The sequence below is a fragment of the Antechinus flavipes genome, chromosome 5 (assembly GCF_016432865.1).
Source record: "Antechinus flavipes isolate AdamAnt ecotype Samford, QLD, Australia chromosome 5, AdamAnt_v2, whole genome shotgun sequence".
Classification (NCBI taxonomy): domain Eukaryota; kingdom Metazoa; phylum Chordata; class Mammalia; order Dasyuromorphia; family Dasyuridae; genus Antechinus; species Antechinus flavipes.
This window is the reverse complement of record NC_067402.1, coordinates 235,213,404-235,235,452: the sequence shown is the minus strand read 5'-3', so window position 1 is coordinate 235,235,452 and position 22,049 is coordinate 235,213,404. Positions and strand designations below refer to the sequence as shown.

Genomic DNA, 22,049 nt, shown 5'->3' with positions numbered 1-22,049 from the left:
GTACTATGCTGCTTCACTTCACTTCCATCCAGTGCCTTGTGCGTAATCCTTTCTTTTGGAGTTATTTATCTGCACAGTCTGTTTTCTCACCTGTAAAAAGGGATTAATAAGATTTAAAACGATTGTGTCACAGCAGTCAGGGCCTCAGCTGGCAGTTCTTTGTACCAGTCAAATTATATGTCTAGTCCTACCTAATCCCTCTCCTTATCTGTAATAACTATATATGCAGGGACTACTTGAATAAACTGATTCTTTTTTTTTTTTTTTTTTACTTTTTTTTTTATTATAACTTTTTATTTACAAGACATATGCATGGGTAACCCTTCAGCACCAACCTCCTGCAAATCCCCTGTTCCAACTTTTCCTCTCCTTCCCCCCACCCCTTCCTCCAGATGGCAGGCAGACCAATACATGTTAAATATGCCAAAGTATATGTTAAATACAATATATGTATACATATCCATACAGTTATTTTGCTGCACAAGAAAAATCAGACTTAGAAATAAGGTCAAAATAACTTGAGAAGGAAATCAAAAATGCAAGCGTACAAAAATGAAGGGATTAGGAATGCTATGTAGTAGTTCACACTCATTTCCCATAGTTCTTTCACTGGCTGTAGCTGGTTTTATTCATTATTGAACAAATGGAACTGATTTGGTTCATCTTCCTCAGAATTGGTCATCATATAGTATTGTTATTGAAGTATATAATGATCTCCTGGTCCTGCTCATTTCACTCAGCATCAGTTCATATAAGTCTCCCCAGGCCTTTCTGAAATCATCCTGCTGGTCATTTCTTATAGAACAATAATATTCCATAATATTCATATAACACAATTTATTCAGCCATTCTCCAATTGATCACTCAGTTTCCAGTTTCTGGCCACTACAAAGAGGGATGCCACAAACATTCTTGCACATACAGGTCCCTTTCCCTTCATCAATATCTCTTTGGGATATAAGCCTAGTAGTAATACTGCTGGATCAAAGGATATGTATAGTTTGATAACTTTTTGAGCATAGTTCCAAATTGCTCTCCAGAATGGTTGGATGCATTCATAATTCCACCAACAAAGCACCAGTGTTGGAGTTCAAATGTTGGAGTTCTTGTTCTTCTCAAAACACAGCTGGGTTAGCTTAGAGCCCTCCAAATATCTCCAAATCCAAAGGTTCTGTCCTTTAGCCTCTCCCTCTGCTTTCTTCAGCCTCCAACCAGCACAAAGATGGAATGAATCTCTTGTCTCCTTCACTTGGGCCTCGGCTAGCTTTCTGGTGAGTCTTTCAGACCAGCTTGGTCTCAGTGGGGGAAGTGCAGGAGCCCAGCCACCAACTACAGTGGTGTGAGATGAAGATGAATCTGGTTGTCCACTGAACTCTCCACTCGTAGCTTTATCCTCTGAAAACTCTTCTTCTGCCACCAGCCAGCCAAATGGAAAATATTCTCCTTGCCTCGGAGAGAGGGCTTCTGGTGTAATTCCACTGAAATCTCTCAAAGTGCTCTGTGTCTGCGCCAGAGTGCTCCTCTCCAATCTAGCTGAACTCTCTTCTACGACCAGCCAGCCAAGTGGAATATATTCTGGAATAGCTCTCTCTTCACTGGCCTTATATCTGAGTTTTCTGAGAGAATGGGATTATGGGTTTTCTCCCATAGTGCTCTCTGGCCCAAAGAGCTTCAAGGGAGGTGTGAACTCACAAAGTTACAAAGTTTACTTTGTGAAGCTGGCATACTTGTGAACTCCAATGAGTAAAGGTGCAAACACAAGCATTGTACTAATTAGTTCTACTTAGTACCTTGTTTCAGGTTCTGGCCCAAAACATCTTCTTGTAAGATCAGATCAACTCTAATTAGTCAGCAGTTTGTAAAGATTCCAACGCACCAGTGTCCCAGTTTTCCCACATCCTCTCGAACATTCAGCATTATCTTTTCCTATTATCCTAGCCAAACTGACAGGTGTGTAGTGGTATCTCAGAGTTGTCTTAATTTGCATTTCTCTGATTAATAATGATTTGGAACATCTTTTCATGTGGCTAGAAATAGTTTCTATTTGTTCATCCCAAAATTGTCTGTTCATATCCTTTGACCATCTATCAATTGGAGAATGGCTTGATTTCTTATAAATTAGAGTCAATTCTCTATATATTTTGGAAATGAGGCCTTTATCAGAACCTTTGACTGTAAAAAATGTTTCCCCAGCTTCCCTTCTAATCTTGTCTGCATTAGTTTTGTTTGTAAAAAGCTTTTTAATTTGAAATAATCAAAATTTTCTGTTTTGTGATCAATAATGATCTCTAGTTCTTCTTTGGTCACAAATTCCTTCCTCCTCTACAGGTCTGAGAGGTAAACTATCCTATATTTTTCTAATTTATTTATGATCTCATTCTTTATGCCTAGATCATGAACCCATTTTGACCATATCTTGATGTACGGTGTTACGTGTGGGTCAATACCCAGTTTCTGCCATCCTAATTTCCAATTTTCCCAGCAGTGTTGAATTCTTATCCCTAAAGCTGGAGTCTTTGGGTTTGTCAAACATTAGATTATTAAAGTTATTGACTATTTTGTCCTGTGAACCTAACCTATTCCACTGATCGACTAGTTTATTTCTTAGCCAATACCAAATGATTTTGGTGACCGCTGCTTTATAATATAGTTTTAGATCTGGTACAGCTAGGCCATCTTCATTTGATTTTTTTTTTTTTTCATCAGTCCCTTGAAAGTCTTGACCTTTTGTTTTTCCAGGTGAATTTTGTTGTTATTTTTTTCTAGGTCATTAAAATATTTTGGGGGGAGTCTGATTGCTATAGCACTAAATAAATAATTAGTTTAGGTAGTATTGTCATCTTTATTATATTCCCTCGATCTATCCAAGAGCACTTAATATCTTTCCAATTGGTTAGATCTGACTTTATTTGTGTGGAAAGTGCTTTGTAGTTTGCTCATATAATTCCTGACATTCCCTTGGCAGATAGATTCCCAAATATTTTATACTATCAGCAGTTACTTTAAATGGAATTTCTCTTTGTATCTCTGTTGGATTTTGTTAGTGATATATAAGAATGCTGATGATTTATGTGGGTTTATTTTGTATCCTGTAACTTTGCTAAAGTTGTGGATTATTTCTAATAGCTTTTTAGTAGAATCTATTTTTAGTAGAATTCTCTAAGTATACCATCCTATCATCTGCAAAGACTGATAATTTGGTTTCCTCATTACCTATTCTAATTCCTTTAATTTCTTTCTCAACTCTTATTGCCAAAGCTAGCATTTCTAATACAATATTAAATAGTAATGGTGATAATGGGCAACCTTGTTTCACTCCTGATCTTATTGGGAATGGTTCCAGTTTTATTACCATTACATATGACGCTTACTGATGGTTTCAGACAGATGATACTATTTTAAGAAAAAGTCCATTTATTCTTATACTCTCAAGTGTTTTGAATAAGAATGGATGTTGGATTTTATCAGATGCTTTTTCTGCATCTATTGAGATGATCTTATGATTTTTGTTAATTTGGTTATTGATATAGTCAATTATGCTAATAGTTTTCCTAATATTGAACCAGCCCTGCATTCCTGGTATAAATCCTACTTGGTTGTGGTGTATCCTGGGATGATTTTCTGTTATCTCTTTGCTAATATTTTATTTGAGATTTTTGCATCAATATTTATTAGAGAGATTGGTCTATAATTTTCTTTCTCTGTTTTCAACCTATATGATTTAGGTACCAGTACCATGTCTGTGTCATAAAAGGAATTTGGTAGGGTTCTTTCATTCTCTATTTTTTCACATAGTTTACATAACATTGGAGTTCATTGTTTTTTAAATGTTTGGTAGAATACACATATAAAACCATCTGGTCCTGGGGATTTTTTCTTAGGAAGTTGATTATTAGCTTGTTCTATTTCTTTTTCTGAAATGGGACTATTTGAGCAATTTATTTTCTCTGTTAATCTGGGCAGCCTATATTTTTGAAGGTAGTCATCCATTTCACTTAGGTTATTAAATTTATTGGCATAAAGTTGGATGAAGTAACTCCTAATTATTGCTCTAATGTCCTCTTCATTGGTGGAAAGTTCTCCCTTTTCATTTTTAAGACTAACAATTTGATTTTCCTCTTTCCTTTTTCTAATCAAATTTACCAAAGGTTTATCTCTTTTGTTGGTTTTTTCATAAAACAAACTCTTAGTTTTATTGATTCAATAATTTTTTACTTTCAATTTTATTAATTTCTCCTTTTAATTTTAGAATTTCAAGTTTAATATTTGTTTGGGGGAGAAGATTATTTGCTCTTTTTCTAGCTTTTTAAGTTGCAAGATCAATTCATTGATCTTTTCTTTCTCTATTTTATTCAAGTAAGCCTTTAAGGATATAAAATTTCCCCTTATTACTGCTTTGGCTGCATCCCACAAATTTTGGTATGTTGTCTCATTGTTGTCATTTTCTTGGGGAAATTATTAATTGTGTCTATGATTTGCTGTTTCACCCTTTCCTTCTTTAGGATGAGATTATTTAGTTTCCAATTACTTTTTGGTCTATTTACTCCTAGCTTTTTATTGAATGTATTTTTTATTGCATTGTGATCTGAAAAGAATGCATTTATTATTTCTGCCTTTCTGCATTTAATTTTGAGGTCTTTATGTCCTAAAATATGGTCAATTTTTGTATAGGTTCCATGAACTGCTGAGAAGAAAGTATACTCCTTTCTGTCACCATTCAGTTTTCTCTAGAGATCTATTATACCTAACTTTTCTAATATTCTATTTACCTCTTTAACTAATTTCTTATTTGTTTTGTGATTTGATTTATTTAATTCTGAGAGTGCAAGATTGAGATCTCCCACTATTATAGTTTTGCTGTCTATTTCTTTTTGCAACTCTCTTAACTTCTCCTTTAGGAATGTAGATGCTATGCCACTTGGTGCATATATGTTTAGTATTGATATTGCTTCATTGTCTATGCTACCTTTTAGCAAGATATAGTTTCCTTCCTTATCTCTTTTAATTAGATCAATTTTTGTTTTTGCTTGATCTGAGATAAGGATGGCTACCCCTGCTTTTTTTACTTCTCCTGAAGCATAATTGATTCTGCTCCAGCCTTTTACCTTTATTCTGTATGTATCACCCTGCTTTAAATGTGTTTCCTGCAAACAATATATTGTAGGATTCTAGCTTTTGATTCCGTCTGCTATCCGCCTCCACTTTATGGAAGAGTTCATCTCATTCACATTTATGGTTAAAACTACTAATTCCTGTATTTCCTGCCATCTTATTATCCCCAGATTATACTTTTCTTTTCCTTTCCTCACTTATCTGCCCCCCACTATTAAACTTATGGGTACAACTTCCCTTATGCCACGCTCCCTCTTTAGAATCCCTCCCACTCCCTGGATTTCTTCGATAAAGAGAGTTAATTCAGTTTCAGTTGATCAAAGATGGACAGAAGCAGCTACACCCAAAGAAAGAACACTGGGAAATGAATATAAACTGCTTTCATTTTTGTTTTTCTTCCCGGGTTATTTATACCTTCTGAATTCAATTCTCCCTGTGCAACAAGAAAACTGTTCGGTTCTGCACACATATATTGTATCTAGGATATACTGTAACCTATTCAACATGTAAAGGACTGCTTGCCATCTGGGGGAGGGGGTGAAGGGAGGGAGGGGATGGAGAGAGGGAAGGAGGGGAAAAATCAGAACAGAAGTGAATGCAAGGGATAATGCTGTAAAAAATTACCCTGGCATGGGTTCTGTCAATAAAAAATTATTAAAAAAAAAAAATAGAATCCCTCCCACTCTCTTTGAGTCCCTCCCCCTTTCTTATACTTTTCTCTTATTTTTTCTATATTCTCTTCTATTTAGACTACTCTTTTCCTTTTCCCTTTTCCTCTCCTACTTTTTAATGAGGTGAGAAAGGTTTCTCTGTAAACCAAATATGTCTGTTATTTTCTCTTTGAGTCAAATCTGATGAGAATCAGATTTGCACAATGTTCCTCCCCCTCCCTTAATTCCCTCAGATATGATAGGTTTCCTTTGCCTCTTTGTGGGATGTAATTTCCCTCTTTTTATCTCCTCTTTTCCCTTTTTCTGATACAATCCCCTTTCCACTTCTACTTCCCTTTTTTAAAATATTATAACAGTAAAATCAAATTATACACATGCTCTTTATGTATGCCTGTAACAAAAATATAATTCTCAAGAGTTCTTTTTATCTTTCATGCTTCTCTTGAGTCCTGTATTTGGAGGTCAATTTTTTTGTTTAGCTCTGTTTTTTTTTATTAGGAATAAATGGAATTCACCTTCTTCCCTGGAAGAAAATGCTCAGCTTAGCTGGATAGTTTATTTTTGGCTGTATTCCAATTCTTTTGCCTTATGGAATATCATATTCCAGGCCCTTCTGTCCTTTAATGTGTAAGCTGCTAGATCCTGAGTGATCCTTATTGTGGCTCCTCAGTATTTGAAAGTTTTTTTCTGGCTGTTTGTAATATTTTTTTCCTTAGTCTGACAGTTCTGAAATTTAGCCAAAATATTCCTTGGAGTTTTTATTTTGGGGTCTCTTTCAGAAGCTGTTTGATGAATTCTTTCAATGCCTATTTTACTTTCTGATTCTATTACATCTGGACAATTCTCTTTGATGATTTCCTATAAAATAGTGTCTAGGCTCTTTTTTTCATCATAATTTTCAGGAAGTCCAATATCCTCAGATTATCTCTCATAGATCTATTTTCTAGGTCTGTTGTTTTTGCAAGTAGATATTTAATTTTTTTTTCTATTTTTTCACTTTTTTGGTTTTGCTTGACTGATTCTTGATGTCTTAATGAATCGTTCATTGCTATTTGTTCAATTCTGATTTTTAATGAGTTATTTAGGGTTATTTTCTTCATTAACTTTTTTTACTTCTTTTTGTATATGTCCAATTAAGTTTTTAAATGGGGTGTTTTAGTCTATGTAATTTTTTTCCATTTCACTCATTTTTTTTTTTTTTTTAATTCTTTTTCCAATTCACAAATCCTACTTTCCTGGGAGTTATTTATCTTTTCCAATTCACAAATTCTGTTTCCCTGGAAGTTCTTTACCTTTTCCATTTCACATTTCAGGAAATTGTTTTGTTTTTCCACTTTATCCAATCTTTCTTTTAATGAGTTATATGCCTTTTCCATACTTTCTTGCAGAGCTTCTCTTTCCTTTCCCCATTTTTCTTCTAGCTCTCTGTTAAGATCTTTTCTAATTTCTTCTAGGAGAGCTTTGTGTGATGGGGTTTTGTCTGGAGATTGTCTGCTATTAGTCTTCACAGAGTTAGGCCACTTTGCTTTTTTTTTTTTTTTTTCCCCATTTATTCCCTTGGTACTGACTTTTTGTTTTTCCAAAAGAATTTTGTTATTATTTTTTCTAGCTCCATAAAATAACTTTTTGGTACTTTTATATAGACTGAATAAGTAAATTAATTTAGGTAGAATTGTTATTGTTATTTTTATTTTATTAGCTCATTGTACCCATGAGCAATTGATATTTTTTTAATTGTTTAGATCTGTCTTTATTCATGTGAAAAGTATTTGGTAATTGTGTTCTTATTCTTTCTGTGTTTGTTTTGGCAGGTAGACTTCTAAGTATTTTATTTTGTCTACAGTTATTTTAAATGGAATTTCTTTTTGTATCTCACTGCTAGAGTTTATTTTGTGTACTGCAATTTTGCTGAAGTTGTTGTTTCAAGTAATTTTTTGGCTGATTCTAAAAGTATGCCATCATATCATCTTCAGAGTGATAATTTTGTTTCTTTATGGTATATTCTAATAGTTTCTTTTTCTTCTTAAGTGAAGAATAAAGCTACCTTTTCTAATACAATATTAAATAATAGTGGTGACAATGACTATGCTTATTTCACCCCTGATCTAACTGGGAAAGTTTCTATCTTATCCCTATTATATGCAATGATTGCTGATGGTTTTAGATAGATACTGCTTATCATTAGAAAAAAAAAAGTCCATTTATTCCTATGCTCTGTAATATTTTAAATTAAGAATTGGTGCTGTTAAGACTTTTTCTGTATCTATTGAGATAATTGTATGGTTTTTTTATTGATATGGTATAGTTCTCCTAATATTGAGCCAACCCTGCATTCCTGGTATAAATCCTACCTCTTCATAGTATTTTATTTTTATGATAAATTGTTGTAATCTTTTTGCTAATAATATTTTATTCAAAAGTTGTACATTAATATTCATTAGGGAAATTGTTCTGTAATTTTCTTTCTCTGTTTGGACTCTTACTGGTTTAGGTGTCAGCAACATATTTGTCATAAAAAGAATTTACTAGAACTGCTTTTTCATCTATTTGTTCAAATAATTTGTATGGTACTGTAATTAATTGTTCCTTAAATGTTTGGTAAAATTCACTTGTAGATAAATCCATCTGGTCATATATATATATATTTTAGGGAATTCATTGATAGCTTATTCAATTTCTTTTTCTAAGTTTTTCATTTCTTCTCTGTTAATATGGACAATTTATATTTTTGTAAATATTCATCCATTTCACTTAGATTGTCAGATTTATTGGCATATATAATTGGGCAAAATATCTCCTTTTTGTTGCTTTAGTTTTAACTTCATTTGATGGTGAATTTACCCTTTTCATTTTTGATAGTAGTAATTGGTTTTCTTTTTTTTAAAATCAAATTAACCAAAGGCTTATCTATTTTATTTTATTTTTTAATATAAAACCAGGTCTTAATTTTATTTATTATATTAGTTCAATAGTTTTCTTTTAATTTTATTAATCTGTCCTTTGATTTTCAGAACTTCTAATTTGGTATTTAATTGGGTTTCTAAAAATTTGTTCTTTTTCTAACTTTTTTAGTTGATGTCCAGTTCATTGATTTCTTCTTTCTTTGCTTTATTTATGTAAGCATTTAGAGATAAAATTTCTCCTAAGTACTGCTTTAGCCATAATTAGATATATTTCAACTTTTCCTTTGTTTTTTTTTTTTTTTTTTTTTTTTTTTTTTTTTTACTTCCATTGAAGCATAATATATTCTGGTCCAGCCTTTACTGTGCAATCCTTTTTTTTTACTCCTAAATTTTTTTATATTATCACTTCAAAGCTACCTCATACCACATCCACTGTCTATATATTTCCCCCTACCTTCTAACTTCCCTAATAAATATATAATTCTTTAGATTTATAAGTATCATTTTCCTCTTTGTGAATGTAACAGTTTAACTTTATGGAATAACATGATTTTTCTTTTCTGTTTATCTTTTTATGCAGCTTGTATTTGTATTTATCTTGTGCTTGAAGATCAAATTTTCTATTTAGCTCTGGTCTTTTCTTCAGAAAGTTTTAAAGTACCCTATTTCACTTAGTGTCCATCTTTTCCACCTGAAAGATTATACTCAGTTTTGCTGGTAGTTGATTCTTGATCGTAATCCAAGCTCTTTTGCCATCCAAAATATCTTTGAATCCTAACAGAGGATTTTATATCTGATCTTGAGTGGTGTGTGACATGATTGGACCTGCAATAGTGCAATAAAAATAGCTTACATATTTCATTTGCAGCCCAATCCATTGAGCAGCGACTAATGAAGATGGATCATTGTGCCATCCACCCCCATTTACTCGACATGAAGATTGGGCAAGGCAAATATGAACAAGGGTTCTTTCCAAAATTACAAGCTGATGTCCTGACAACCAACAATAAGTAAGTACTTACTGGACTGAAAAGTTGGATTAAGTAATAAGTGAAGAGTATGAGGCTATGAATTTCAGGCACGGCAGTTAATCTATGTTGGTTACACCTGTGAAAGTGATATTCTTTTACATTATCTTTTACATTATCTTTTATATTAAGATAATGTAAAATTAGATTAATAATTTTTAAAGTATTAAATATTTTAATTTAAGATATTAAATTAAATCTCTATCTTTTACATTAAATGTAAATTTGGAAGATAATAATTGGATTTAATCTGTGCATCACTTTTTTTCCTTTTCTGTTGTAGAAAAAAAATTGTTATTATAATGTTCCTCTTTTTAAAAATTAACATTAATGGAGCAGCTAGGTAGCTCAGTGGAGAGAGTGCCGGCCTTGAAGTCAGGAGGACCTGAGTTCAAATCTCAATCTCAAGATACTCAAGATAATTCAAATCTCAGATTAATACTTCTTAGCTATGTGACCCTGGGCAAGTCACTTAATCCCAATTGCCTCAGCAACAGCAACAACAAAAATTTACATTATTTGGAATTGTCATTCATTGCTTTGATTGACTGTTAAGTATTGCTTTTTAGTTAAATACATCAGTAAATTTATCAGTTTACAGAACCAAAGATAGAAATAAGATAAAGGAACTCTTGAAGCATCCTTATTTTTTATGATAAGATGATGACATTCAGACAGACATAAAGGTGGTTAGAATTCAAGGCTATTGTCTTCTTATATATGGATTTATTTGTTTTTTAGATAACTACAAATATGTGAAAGATTGGTGTTTTTAATAAGTTGTTACCATGAAAAAACCAAAGGACACTATTAGTCCCAAAAAGGACATTTTCAGAGTGTGGTAAACTCAATGTACAGAGTGTGGTGGACTAAGAGTCAAGAGTAACCGAGTAGTATTTTGGCTCCACTATTAATTTATGCAAGTCAGTGTCACTTCCATGACCTGATTCCCCCATCTGCACAATAACTTAGCATTTTATTGAAACTAAGTGACGGAGGGGATGCGGGAAAACTGGGACACTAATGCATTGTTGGTGGAGTTGTGAACGAATCCAACCATTCTGGAGAGCAATCTGGAATTATGCCCAAAAAATTATCAAATTGTGCATACCCTTTGATCCAGCAGTGTTTCTATTGGGCTTATATCCCAAAGAAATACTAAAGAAGGGAAAGGGACCTGTATGTGCCAAAATGTTTGTAGCAGCCCTGTTTGTAGTGGCTAGAAACTGGAAAATGAATGGATGCCCATCAATTGGAGAATGGCTGGGTAAATTGTGGTATATGAATGTTATGGAATATTATTGTTCTGTAAGAAATGACCAGCAGGATGAATACAGAGAGGACTGGCGAGACTTACATGAACTGATGCTAAGTGAAATGAGCAGAACCAGGAGATCATTATACACTTCGACAACGATATTGTATGAGGACATATTTTGATGGAAGTGGATTTCTTTGACAAAGAGACCTGAGTTTCAATTGATAAATGACGGACAAAAGCAGCTACACCCAAAGAAAGAACACTGGGAAACGACTGTAAACTATCTGCATTTTTGTTTTTCTTCCCGGATTATTTATACCTTCTGAATCCAATTCTCCCTACGCAACAAGAGAACTGTTCGGTTCTGCAAACATATATTGTATCTAGGATATACTGCAACATATCCAACATATAAAGGACTGCTTGCCATCTAGGGGAGGGGGTGGAGGGAGGGAGGGAAAAAAAAAAAATCGGAACAGAAACGAGTGTCAATTTAATGTAATTATTAAATAAAAAATTAAAAAAAAAAAAAAAAAAGAAACTAAGTGACTTAAGACAGACATGAGTGAGACATGAGGAAAGAGAACTTAGACCTGTTTTCTGACTGAGAGGCTGTTGTATTGTCTGACCTGTCTCCTCTTCTGTCTGCCTCCAATTTATCTCATTCCCAGTCTGCAACACCTGCATCAACAAAGGCTGCCTTGCAGCTTCTTCAGATGCTATGATCCACAGCTATGGAGGCTCTCAGAGAAATGATTTGTCCCTTAATATCTTACTTCTCACAGTACTTAGGAAGAACACTAGTAGTTGAGGATATTGAGAAAGGCTTCATATAATGGGTAGTGTCTGAACTGCCTCTTGAAAGAGGAGAGATTCTGTGAAAGGGAATTGAGGAGAAAGTATATTCAAGGGTTGGGGACTGACCACCAGCACAAAAAAGATTGAATACTTCTTGGCAATACAGTAGAGATCAAAGAGAGTATTGAATAAGGAGGCTGGAAATGTACATTGGGCCCAGGTTGTGAGAAGAGTTTTAAAAGTTGGGAGAGAGGAGGAGTTCTGTGAAGATAAGACTTGGGGTTTTAGAAGGGTGCTTGGGGTTTAAAGTCTGTTTTCCTCCCTTCCTGCCCCAGTGACCCCATCTATTCATGGGCCAACACTGTAGGAAACAGGTGGCAGATCCCCAGAGGTGGATCAGGCTGCAGAGATCTCATCTTCCCTTTCCTTCCTTATTCCACAACTCCATAGTGGTATGTGGGATGGGATGCTAGACCCCCTCACCCAAAATGACTACTCAGAGGTATCCTCAGATATACACAGGAAGCATTTATTCAGTCTCTTCAAGGAGATGTCCAAAAATACTAGCTGAGCAGCTTCTCAGCTCCAATCTTCCAGCATAATGTGTGCTCCCAAGGCAGAAATGGCGAATTGATTAAATAGTAGAAGACTTGTGTTCATTGTATGGACTGAAAAGAAAGTAACCATTGACCAGTAGTCAGAAATGCTGCCTACTTCCTGTAGGTCACGTAACTTCCTGAAACTTAGGCCTAGGGTCTAATCCACTCCATCTCATAGACTTCTTGAGAAATCTTCACCTGGTTCCATTCAGTCCCTTCTTTTTATTTCATACTTTGAAGATTTCTCACACCAGTGTTGATACTTTGCTTCCACTAGGACATTCTTGTTATCCGGGCCTTCAGACTCTTAACTGTGTTTATTAACTGTGACACATTCTCCACCATTTAGAACCAACACCTGTACATAAATGGAAGCTTTCAGGAACCATTTTAGCTAAGAAATCTTGAACTACTTTAGTGATTAAGTACACAAGCAATTGGGTGATAGGATAATGCTGTTTAAAGCAATGAGCAGGAATCTGATACTGCACTTCCACCACCTCTCACTATCTGTCTTGGAAACCCTGTCATCACAGACCAATTGATTGGCATCTGGCATCCAGTTATCCACAGAACTATACACTGTTGAGGCCTGATGGCCTCAGGGCCATTATCCCATCCTTCTACCTCAAGCAGTCCAGACCCAGATTTTTTGGGACAAAGTGATAGAGATCTCATCTTCTAGAGTTGTTTCAGTCTGATAAGTGACATAGAACTGGCCTTGCCTAGTGGGATCCAGATTAAGGAGGAGAGACAAGTGCTTTGTAGGTGGCAGTCAGCAGCATTTGACAAGGAGGTGTCAGGTATCAGGTATCAGGATTTTAGATTGACCAAGTAGTTAGAATTTCACGGCTTGAAGTCTGGAAGAAATAACTATCACAAGTAGATTAAAAATGCAAGGACTAAATATGAGCAAAAGAAAAAGAATAAACAAAAGTGGAGTTAGTATGGAGGCTAGTAGAGACAGTAACCAGGAACCCCATCGAAAGGAAGATCTGGGAGTGGGGTGTGGGGAAGTTGAAACTATCATGAATTTCTCTCATTCAGACAACTTTTCCTAGAATAAATACCAAAGAGCATATTCCCCAAATTCCTGATTTTGTTTCCTCAAAGGAGATGGAGCAATGAATAGAACATTTGGACTTAAAGGAGTATGATTTCCTTTAGCAAAAAGGAAAATTTTCAGTCTTACAAGGAAAGGCTTTTACCCAATTAGTACAGGTGTTAACAAAAACCAAAAGCAGTTTCAAGGCCCTACCAGAGAGCATATGTGTAAAATCCTCCAGATAGGCCTTTTTTAACGGTCCTTTCAGAATTTACTTACCTGGGAGGTATGAGGGAATGCAGGAGTCAGGAGTTGGGAAATTAAAGGTGCCGTGGTCAGGGGCAAACGGGCAGCTGAATCTACAAGGCTGTTTTCCCTTGGCCTGAAGTAAATCCCCCTTCCTTTACAAAACATAGCAGAAACTTCTCTAGATAGCTTTCAGTAATTGTTCCCCTGCATACTTAAGGGGGTTTTATTGTCAAAAATCCCCTTTCTGTCCATATAGCCCCCATGAGCATGCAAAATATGAAAGGCATATTTGAAGTTAACATAGATATTCACTCACATTTATTTCTCCAATTCTAAAGCTCTGATGAGGACAAAAATGCTTCGAACCTAGTGGGGAGTTAGAATCTCCAATGTTTATCCGGGGATGAGCTTAGGGGCTTCCTCAATTCCCTCTGTCTTGGTTGTGGAAGGACTGTGGAAGTCATTGCTCACCAATTTCTTTGAAAAGTAAGCAAGGAATCTAGGATCAAGGACCTGGCCTCTCCTTTCATCATCATACAGAGTAAAAAGATTTAGGAAGGGCTATGATGGGGGAGAAATCACGTTAGCTTTCAAGTCTTGCTGTGGCCTGATCAGGGAACTTTCTCTCCATAATGAGCAAAAGGGAGGTGGAGGTCTGGCCCAAATGCTTAACAGACTGATAGGCAAAGTGAGCCTTTAGACAAAGAAACTCTTGCCCAGGAAGCAAGAAAGTTGAAGGTTTTTATAGCAGTAGCCAGAGAAGCCTCCAGGGCTGGGCTGCAGATCAAGATATCATTTACACAGTTGTATTGTGTCTCTTGTCTTGACCACTTGCTCTGATTACAGAAATTTGCTATAAGAGGAAAAAGCAGGAACATGATTATAATAGCGTCAAAACTGATCCTTCAAAGATCTCAGCCTGAGAGCACATCCATGACAGGATAAAATATCCTTAGCTCTTTTGACAAACAATCATGCAGTAACAGTTCTACTTCATAGCCAGACTCAGTAATAAACAGGTGGGAAACAAAGAAACAGAACTGGGAAACTGAATCAGAAGGATCTCATCTTAAGCAAAGGCCAAGGATTTCCTCCCAGCTCTTACCTGTAATAGCTCAGGAAGGCATCTCTCCAAGTAACTTATGACATTCCTCCCAAATGGTGGGTTATTATTTAATGATCTATCTCACAGTCATATCCAAATTCAAAACAATATTAGTTACAGTCCCAAGAGATTTCATCTCAGTAGCAAGTTTCACCAATCAAAGGCTTCAGGTGGTCTACATAAAAATAATAAAAAATATCTTACAAACCATTTTTTTAAATGTGGCCAAAGTATTTTTATTTATTATATTATTATTATAGCTTTTTATTTACAAGATATATGCATGGGTAATTTTTCAGCATTGACAATTGCAAAACCTTTTGTTCCAATTTTTCCCCTCCTTCTTCCCTCCCCGAAATGGCAGGTAGACCAATACATGTTAAATATGTTCAAGTATATGTTAAATACAATAGATGGATACATATCCATACAGTTATTTTGCTGCACAAGAAGAATCAGACTTTGAAATAATGTACAATTAACCTTTGAAGGAAATCAATAAAGCAGGTGGACAAAAATAGAGGAATTGGGAATGGTTCACACTCATTTCCCAGAGTTCTTTTGCTGGGTATAGCTGGTTTTATTCATTATTGAACAAATGGAACTGATTTGGTTCATCTCATTGTTGAAAAGAGCCATGTCCATCAGAACTGATCATCATACAGTATTGTTGTTTAAGTATATAATGATCTCCTGGTCCTGCTCATTTTACTCAGTATCAGTTCAAGTAATTGACTCAAAGGCATACCTAAGCCCCCTTCCTGCTGTCCTCCCATGACATCATTTTCTCCCTACTTCAATCAAATATGGGCAACTATGTGCTTATTGGCCAAGTTCAATTTCTTGGGTAGTTCCCTCCTTTAGAATATAAGACCCTCAGCCAATGAGAATGATTGGTCAGTGGTGGGAGGGGTGTTTGCGTTAGGGATTATTTAGAGTGTGAACCCTTTCCCAAAAGTTGCCTCCTCCTTTTGATTGCATGCTTGATGGGAAAGGACACCCAATTCTCAAAAGAACGTACAATAAGCTTTTGCTTTGTTCCTTGAGATCTCTCCACCTTTTTATTAAATGGTGACCCCTCACTATTCTGAGCCACAAAGTTTTGGGGGCAAGTCCGGATCGCATGACTTGGTGAGTAGGTGAACTCTTAGGTACTAGTGGGATGGCGCTCTGCCCTAGGCAGCCCACCAGCATCCAGGGGCTTCTCGTGCTCCCCAAAGTAAAGTGGGCCCGAATTTGGAGAAACTCAGGGCAAAGCAAAAAGGAGAAACTTTTTGGTAAAAATTCCGACCATCCCAAAGGTAAGCTTCTTGTGAGCCCCTTCAGTCGAGTTACAGACTCTGGAGGGGTGCTCTGCACAGGATAAGATAGGTCTTCTTGGGTGGCTGAGGACAATTGACATGTTTGGGCATTTTGGAATTTAGATTCCATCCAAATTCAATGGGTGTGGCCCAATCCCAACCATCCCTCAAGGAGAGAAATGAGGAAAAAAAATGATTAGAAATTACCAGTAGATAATCCCTTGGGAAATAAGTTATTGGAACAAACTGCCAAAATATGAAGGAAAAAGCAAGAAAAAGATGATATGGTATTGTTGTTTTGTCTGGGATAACAATGATAATTTATGGAGGCACCATTTGGCCTAAGTATGACTCCTTTGAAGACTGAGTGTGCCAAAAACTAAATGTGTATGTTAATAGTAAAGAATCTGTTAATCCAGAGGAGGCAGTATATGCTGGATTATGTTTCCTGTTGTGTTCTTTTATAAAATATATGATGGTTCTCTGTGAGAGCAGGTTTCATGGGGAGGTTTTCTGGAGGCAGCCTTAGTTTCAGTTCTGAGTAATAATCACTCCAAATGCAGCCAGCTGATTAAAATCCAAACATTTATTTCTTATCTCTTTCCTTGGTTCCAAGAGCTCTTGCAGTTGTCCTTTGCCTCTGATTTCTTCAGCCTCCAGCCAGCACAAAGGTGGAAGATGGAATAAATCTGACTCCACCTCCGAGAGTGGGCTTGTGGGTTTCCTCCCTGAGTGCTCCCCTCTCAATCTTTTCAACTGAACTTCTGAATGAACCTCTGTCAGCTTCTTATATATGATCTCTTAAAGGTTGACTCCTCCTCTGAGGGAGGGATTAAGAGAGGTGTGAATTCACTTTGTGAATCTCCCATACTTGTGAACACCAATGAGTACTTAAATACATTAGTGAGTTAGAGAATTTGCTAAGTACCATGCTAAACTGCTCTAATGGTGAACTAATAAGCATTGTATCTATTCCATTGAGTTAACACTAGGATTCTAACTTCTCTTTTGAGTTATCACCTTGTTTCAAGTTCTGCCTCATAACAGTTTTCCAGGGCCCCAATAATGTTGGATAAGAAAGTGAAAAGGGCATAAAGGTAGAGACTTTAAAGACACAGCAATGGGCCCCATTTTTATCTCTCCTTCCTCCATACTTAGCCCCACCTCAGGACTTAATTCTGTCAGCCCCTGAGGGCACAGGAGGACTTAATTCAATTAACCCCCTCCAACTCCCCCCTCACTCCCCCAAGGGTTAGCAAATTCAAGGGATATCCAAAATTACCCTCTTCCAGAGCCCCAAACTCCAAGCCCTAAATTGTATTCCTTAAGAGATCCCTTGGCTTAAGGAGGTATAGGATATGTGACTGCTCCCCTGAGTGCCACAGAAGTCAGGACCTTTAAGAAGGAAATGAGGCCCTCAATGGAGGATCCCACCAGCCAACAGAACAATTTGATCAATTACTGGATCCTAATCTTTTTACTTGGGAAGAACTTACTTTGAATTCTCTCTTCTCACAAGAGGAGAGGGGACTAATTAGAGGAGCAGCTATGAAGGAGTGGGACAGCCCCTCTAGGCCCCCCCCCCCCCCCCAGCAGCAGGAATAGTCCCAGCTGACCAGAAATACCCTTTAGTAGATCCGAATTGGGATCACAATAACCGCATATATAGGGGAAGTATCAAGGATCTTGGAGAATTAATAATTATGGGAATTCGCAATGCAGTGCCAAAGGCACAGAACATGAAAAAGCATGCCCCGAATCTTTATACTATCAACAGTTATTTTAAATGGAATTTCTCTTTGTAACACTTGCTGTTGGATTTTGTTAGTGATGTATAAAAATGTTGAGGATTTATGTGGATTTATTTTGTATCCTTGCAACCTTACTAAAAACGTTGGATTATTTCTAATAGCCTTTTAGTAGAATCTCTGGGGTTCTCCAAGTATACCATCCTATTGTTGAGGTCTAGATTTGGGGTACCTAAATGAAATTAGGGTTTAGTTGAGGTCTAGTGGAAAGTTTGGGGTACAGGGAGTCAAACAGACCTCTCCTGCAACCCTCTTGGATTCGGCGCAAGGATATGGCGGTAAATGATGTCTAGTAGCAGCGTGAGTCCCCAATACAAGTATTTATTGGCACAAGAGCTAGATTGATAAAAAAAAAGATTTATTATTGGGTTTAGAAGTAAGGAGAAAGGTGAAGGTAGAGATAAAGAGGGAACTGGACAGAGGGTCCAGTGGACAGAGGGTCCTCACATGGCTAGCATATTTGGGATCTCTGCAAAGAGGGGGTTCCCAGGTGGCCCTTTTATAATAGGAGATTTAGCTAGAAGGGCTTTTTGGATGTAGCCCCAAAGTTGGCTCAGATCCGGGTGGGGCTGGGACAGGTCGGATCTTCTATAAGAATTCAAAGGGACCAGGATTTGTGAGTCAAAGGGTAATTACATTACCTAGGAGGGTTGGGAATCAAAGATAGGAATCTTTCCCACATCATTCCCCCCTCAAGCAAGTTGGAATTTAAATTCATTTAAGGAAAAAGACTTGGGGCAAAGTCTCTTATTGAGACAGAACTGAAGATTTTCTCTTTCCAGAATTTTCCAAGTTCGAGGGTCCTCTCTTCAATATCATCTGCAAAGAGTGATAAATTGATTTCCTCATTACCTATTCTAATTCCTTTAATCTCTTTTTCATCTCTTATTGTTGAAGCTAGCATTTCTAACACAATAAAAAACTTTTTTTTTTAAAGAAAAATACTTCAAAAAAAAAAAAAAGAAAATGAGACTGAAGATGAAGCTATGTTTGTATAATCTAGAAAGGAAGTAAAATTATTATTGAATCGGCTTGCTCAAGTCTCTCCAGAGTTGTCGATGGCTTCTTTTTTTTTTTTTTTTTTTTTTTTTTTAAAGCACTGTGCTACAGAATTGGCAAGCTACTAGGTTTGAGGAAATTAATATGTAATAAGATTGCTGTATCTGTTGGTAGAAGTTCTTTCAGTGTCTCATGGTGCCCATATCTCAGATGAAGTTTCCAAAACAACTGCTTTACAGAATTTGATAGAAAGTTTGATAAAATCCAGTATAAGTGCCTATCAGCATAAATCAGTGACATTAAAGCTCTTTAAAACTGTAGAGTTCAATATGAAAAGTTTGTTGCCATTGAACCTACATACATACCTTGTGTTCTAAAGGCATTCGTAGGCATTCTAGTCCAAAAGTATGGAGCACAACAACTTACCTGTTAACTTATCTGTTACCCAGATTTATCAAGTCCTTCAATACATAAATTAATATTTTCATTGAAGATATTTTTTAAAGTTTATTTATTAGTTTTTAACATTTGCTTTTGTAAGATTTTGATTTCCATTTTCCCCATCCTTTCCTCTTTCCTTTCCTCCTTCCCCAAGATGGCAAGTAATTTGTTATAGATTTTACATGTACAATCATATTAAATATTTCCGAATTAATCATGTTGTGAAAGAAGAATCAGAACAAAAGGGGAAAACCACAAGAAAGAAAAAACAAACAAAAAAATGAAAATAGTATGTTTCAATCTGCATTCAGACTCTCTAGTTCTTTTTCTGGGTATGGATAGAATTTTCTATTATGAATCTTTTGGAATTGTTTTAGATCATTATATTGTTAAGAATAGTAAAGTCTTATCAAAATTGATCATCCATGCAAATATTGCTGTTTCTGTGTACAACGTTTTCTCGTTTCTCCTCACTTCATTTAACATCAATTCATGTAAGTCTTTCTGAAATCAACCTGCTCATCATTCCCCATGGAACAATAGCATTTTGTTACATTCATATATCACAACTTGGCCACTTTTCCAATTGATTTGCATCCCCTCGATTTCCAATTCTTTATCACCACAAAGAGAGTTACCATAAACATTTTTGTACTTGTGGCTCATTTTCCATTTTTTAACATCTCCTTGGACTATAGACCCCAGAATGGTACTGCTGGATCAAAGAATATTCACAATTATATAGCCCTTTGGGTATAGTTCCAAATTGCTACATTGAGGACATTTTGAACAGAATACAAAATCAACTGAACAGTGGTTACCAGTCTTTCTTGTTCAGTGATGATCAGCTTTTTGTTTATGAGACCTAAGATTACTAATTGTTATCAGTTTCTATTTAGCATAAAGGAAATAGGTTTTAATGAGGAATTTGTTGATTGTGTTCATGGAAATATGTTTTTAAAAATTAATGAAGAAAGTCAGGCAATCGTAACAGATTGTCTCAATCATGTGGATGGGTTGTCCGGCCAAACAGTTGGCTGTTTTGAGCTTTATGTAGGACTGTTTACAAACATTTCTGCCAGCCTCAGCTATTCTTTATAGAAGGAGATTCTTAGAAGCAGTGTCCATACTTTCCTTCATCAAATAATCATTTGTCAGACTTCTGTTCACTCTTTCTGCCCTAGTCTTGTGCTCAAAGACTGTTGTACCTTCATTAATTCATTCCTCTCTTCAATCACCTTACAGCCAAGTTTAAGACTCAAGTTAAACCATTTTTACAGTAAATGTTCATAATTTACTTTATGTCATTTTTGAAGTGTTATTTTGCCCTACAGAAGAAAATGATCAATCTGCCACTTGGAAAATGAGCTACTTCACTTTTCTGCAAACAATCACAGGAAGTGAAATGAGTGAAATCATAGCCAACCAGTGTTATGAGTTCAAATGTTGGAGTTCTTGTTCTTCTCAAGGCAAAGCCGGTTTAGAGGCTTGGAGCCCTTCGGATGTCTCCAAATCCAAAGGTTCTGTCCTTCAGCCTCTGCCTCTGCTTTCTTCTGCCTCCAACCAAGACAGAGATGGAAGGTCTCTCTTATCTCCTTCTGGGGAGCCCAGCCACCAACTTGCCGCGGAGAGAGGGCTTCTGGCGTAGCTCCACTGAACTCCGTCAAAGTGTTCTCTGCACCAGAGTCGCTCCTCTCGAGTCCAGCTCTATCAGCCAGCCAAGAGGAAAAAATGTATTCTGCTATAGATCCCTCATCGCTGGCCTTTTATCTGACTCTTCTGAGAGAATGGGATTATGGGTTTTCTCCCATAGTGCTCTCTGGCCCAATGAGCTTCAAGGGAGGTGTGGACTCCCTTGAAGTTAGAAAGTGTACTTTGTGAAGCTAGCATACTTGTGGACTCCAATGAGTAAAGGTGTGAACACAAGCCTTGTATTAATTAGTTCTACTTAGTACCTTGTTTCAGGTTCTGGCCAAAACATCTTCTTGTAAGATTAGATGAACTCTAATTAGTTAGCAGTTAGTAAGGATTCCAACATCTCCCCCTTTCTTTTGTTTTAAAACATAGGGGGTTTCTGAGGGGGTACACATAAATCCATCAATATGGACCAGAACTTTGTAACAGATATACATGGTATACATAAATCCATCAATATGGGAGGCATTATACATAATTTACATAAGCACATAGCAATATAACACAGGCTAGTAGTAATGTAACAACATGAATCAACCTGAAAATTTACACATGTCCATAAGTCCTAGAAATAGTCCATAAGGAATCCATTGTCCATTAGTTCATGTGCCAGGAATCCAATAGTTCCTGTAAGCCCTGAAGTACTGCAAAAGTCTCATCAACAATTTTTCATCTTAAGGAATCCAATGATTCTTGCTGGTTTTTCAAGAACTAAAACAGTTTCATCTTGTGTTAGGAAATCCAATGATTCCTGAAGATTTTAAAAGTCTTTTTAACAGTCTCCTTGTCAGCTATGCTCTTTCAATGGTGAGCACAATCAGCAACAGAACCACCCGATATTTCTTGGGTCTTCTCCTTTGTTTCTCCCTTGAACAAAGATGTCTGCTCCATCTTTCTGCGATGGACAAGGCGAATGCGGCTCGTCGGCACCCATCTGATTCCTTCTCCACATGTAGAGATGCAAGCAAATCCTCTCCCCCAAGCAGTTAGCCTATCTGGTCCCTTCCATTCACCACTTTCTGGGTCTCTCCACC

At 36.3% G+C, this 22,049-nt stretch overlaps 1 protein-coding gene across 3 annotated transcripts in view; it reads left to right on the top strand.

The window, feature by feature from the left end:
- DENND5B (DENN domain containing 5B) overlaps positions 1–22,049 on the top strand; it is a 265,655-nt gene that overhangs the window by 147,422 nt on the left and 96,184 nt on the right. For all 3 annotated transcript variants that reach the window (XM_051962773.1, XM_051962774.1, XM_051962775.1), the window contains one exon: positions 9,555–9,696. In XM_051962773.1, coding sequence (XP_051818733.1) covers positions 9,555–9,696 — 142 coding nt within the window. The remainder of the gene's footprint in view (positions 1–9,554; positions 9,697–22,049) is intronic.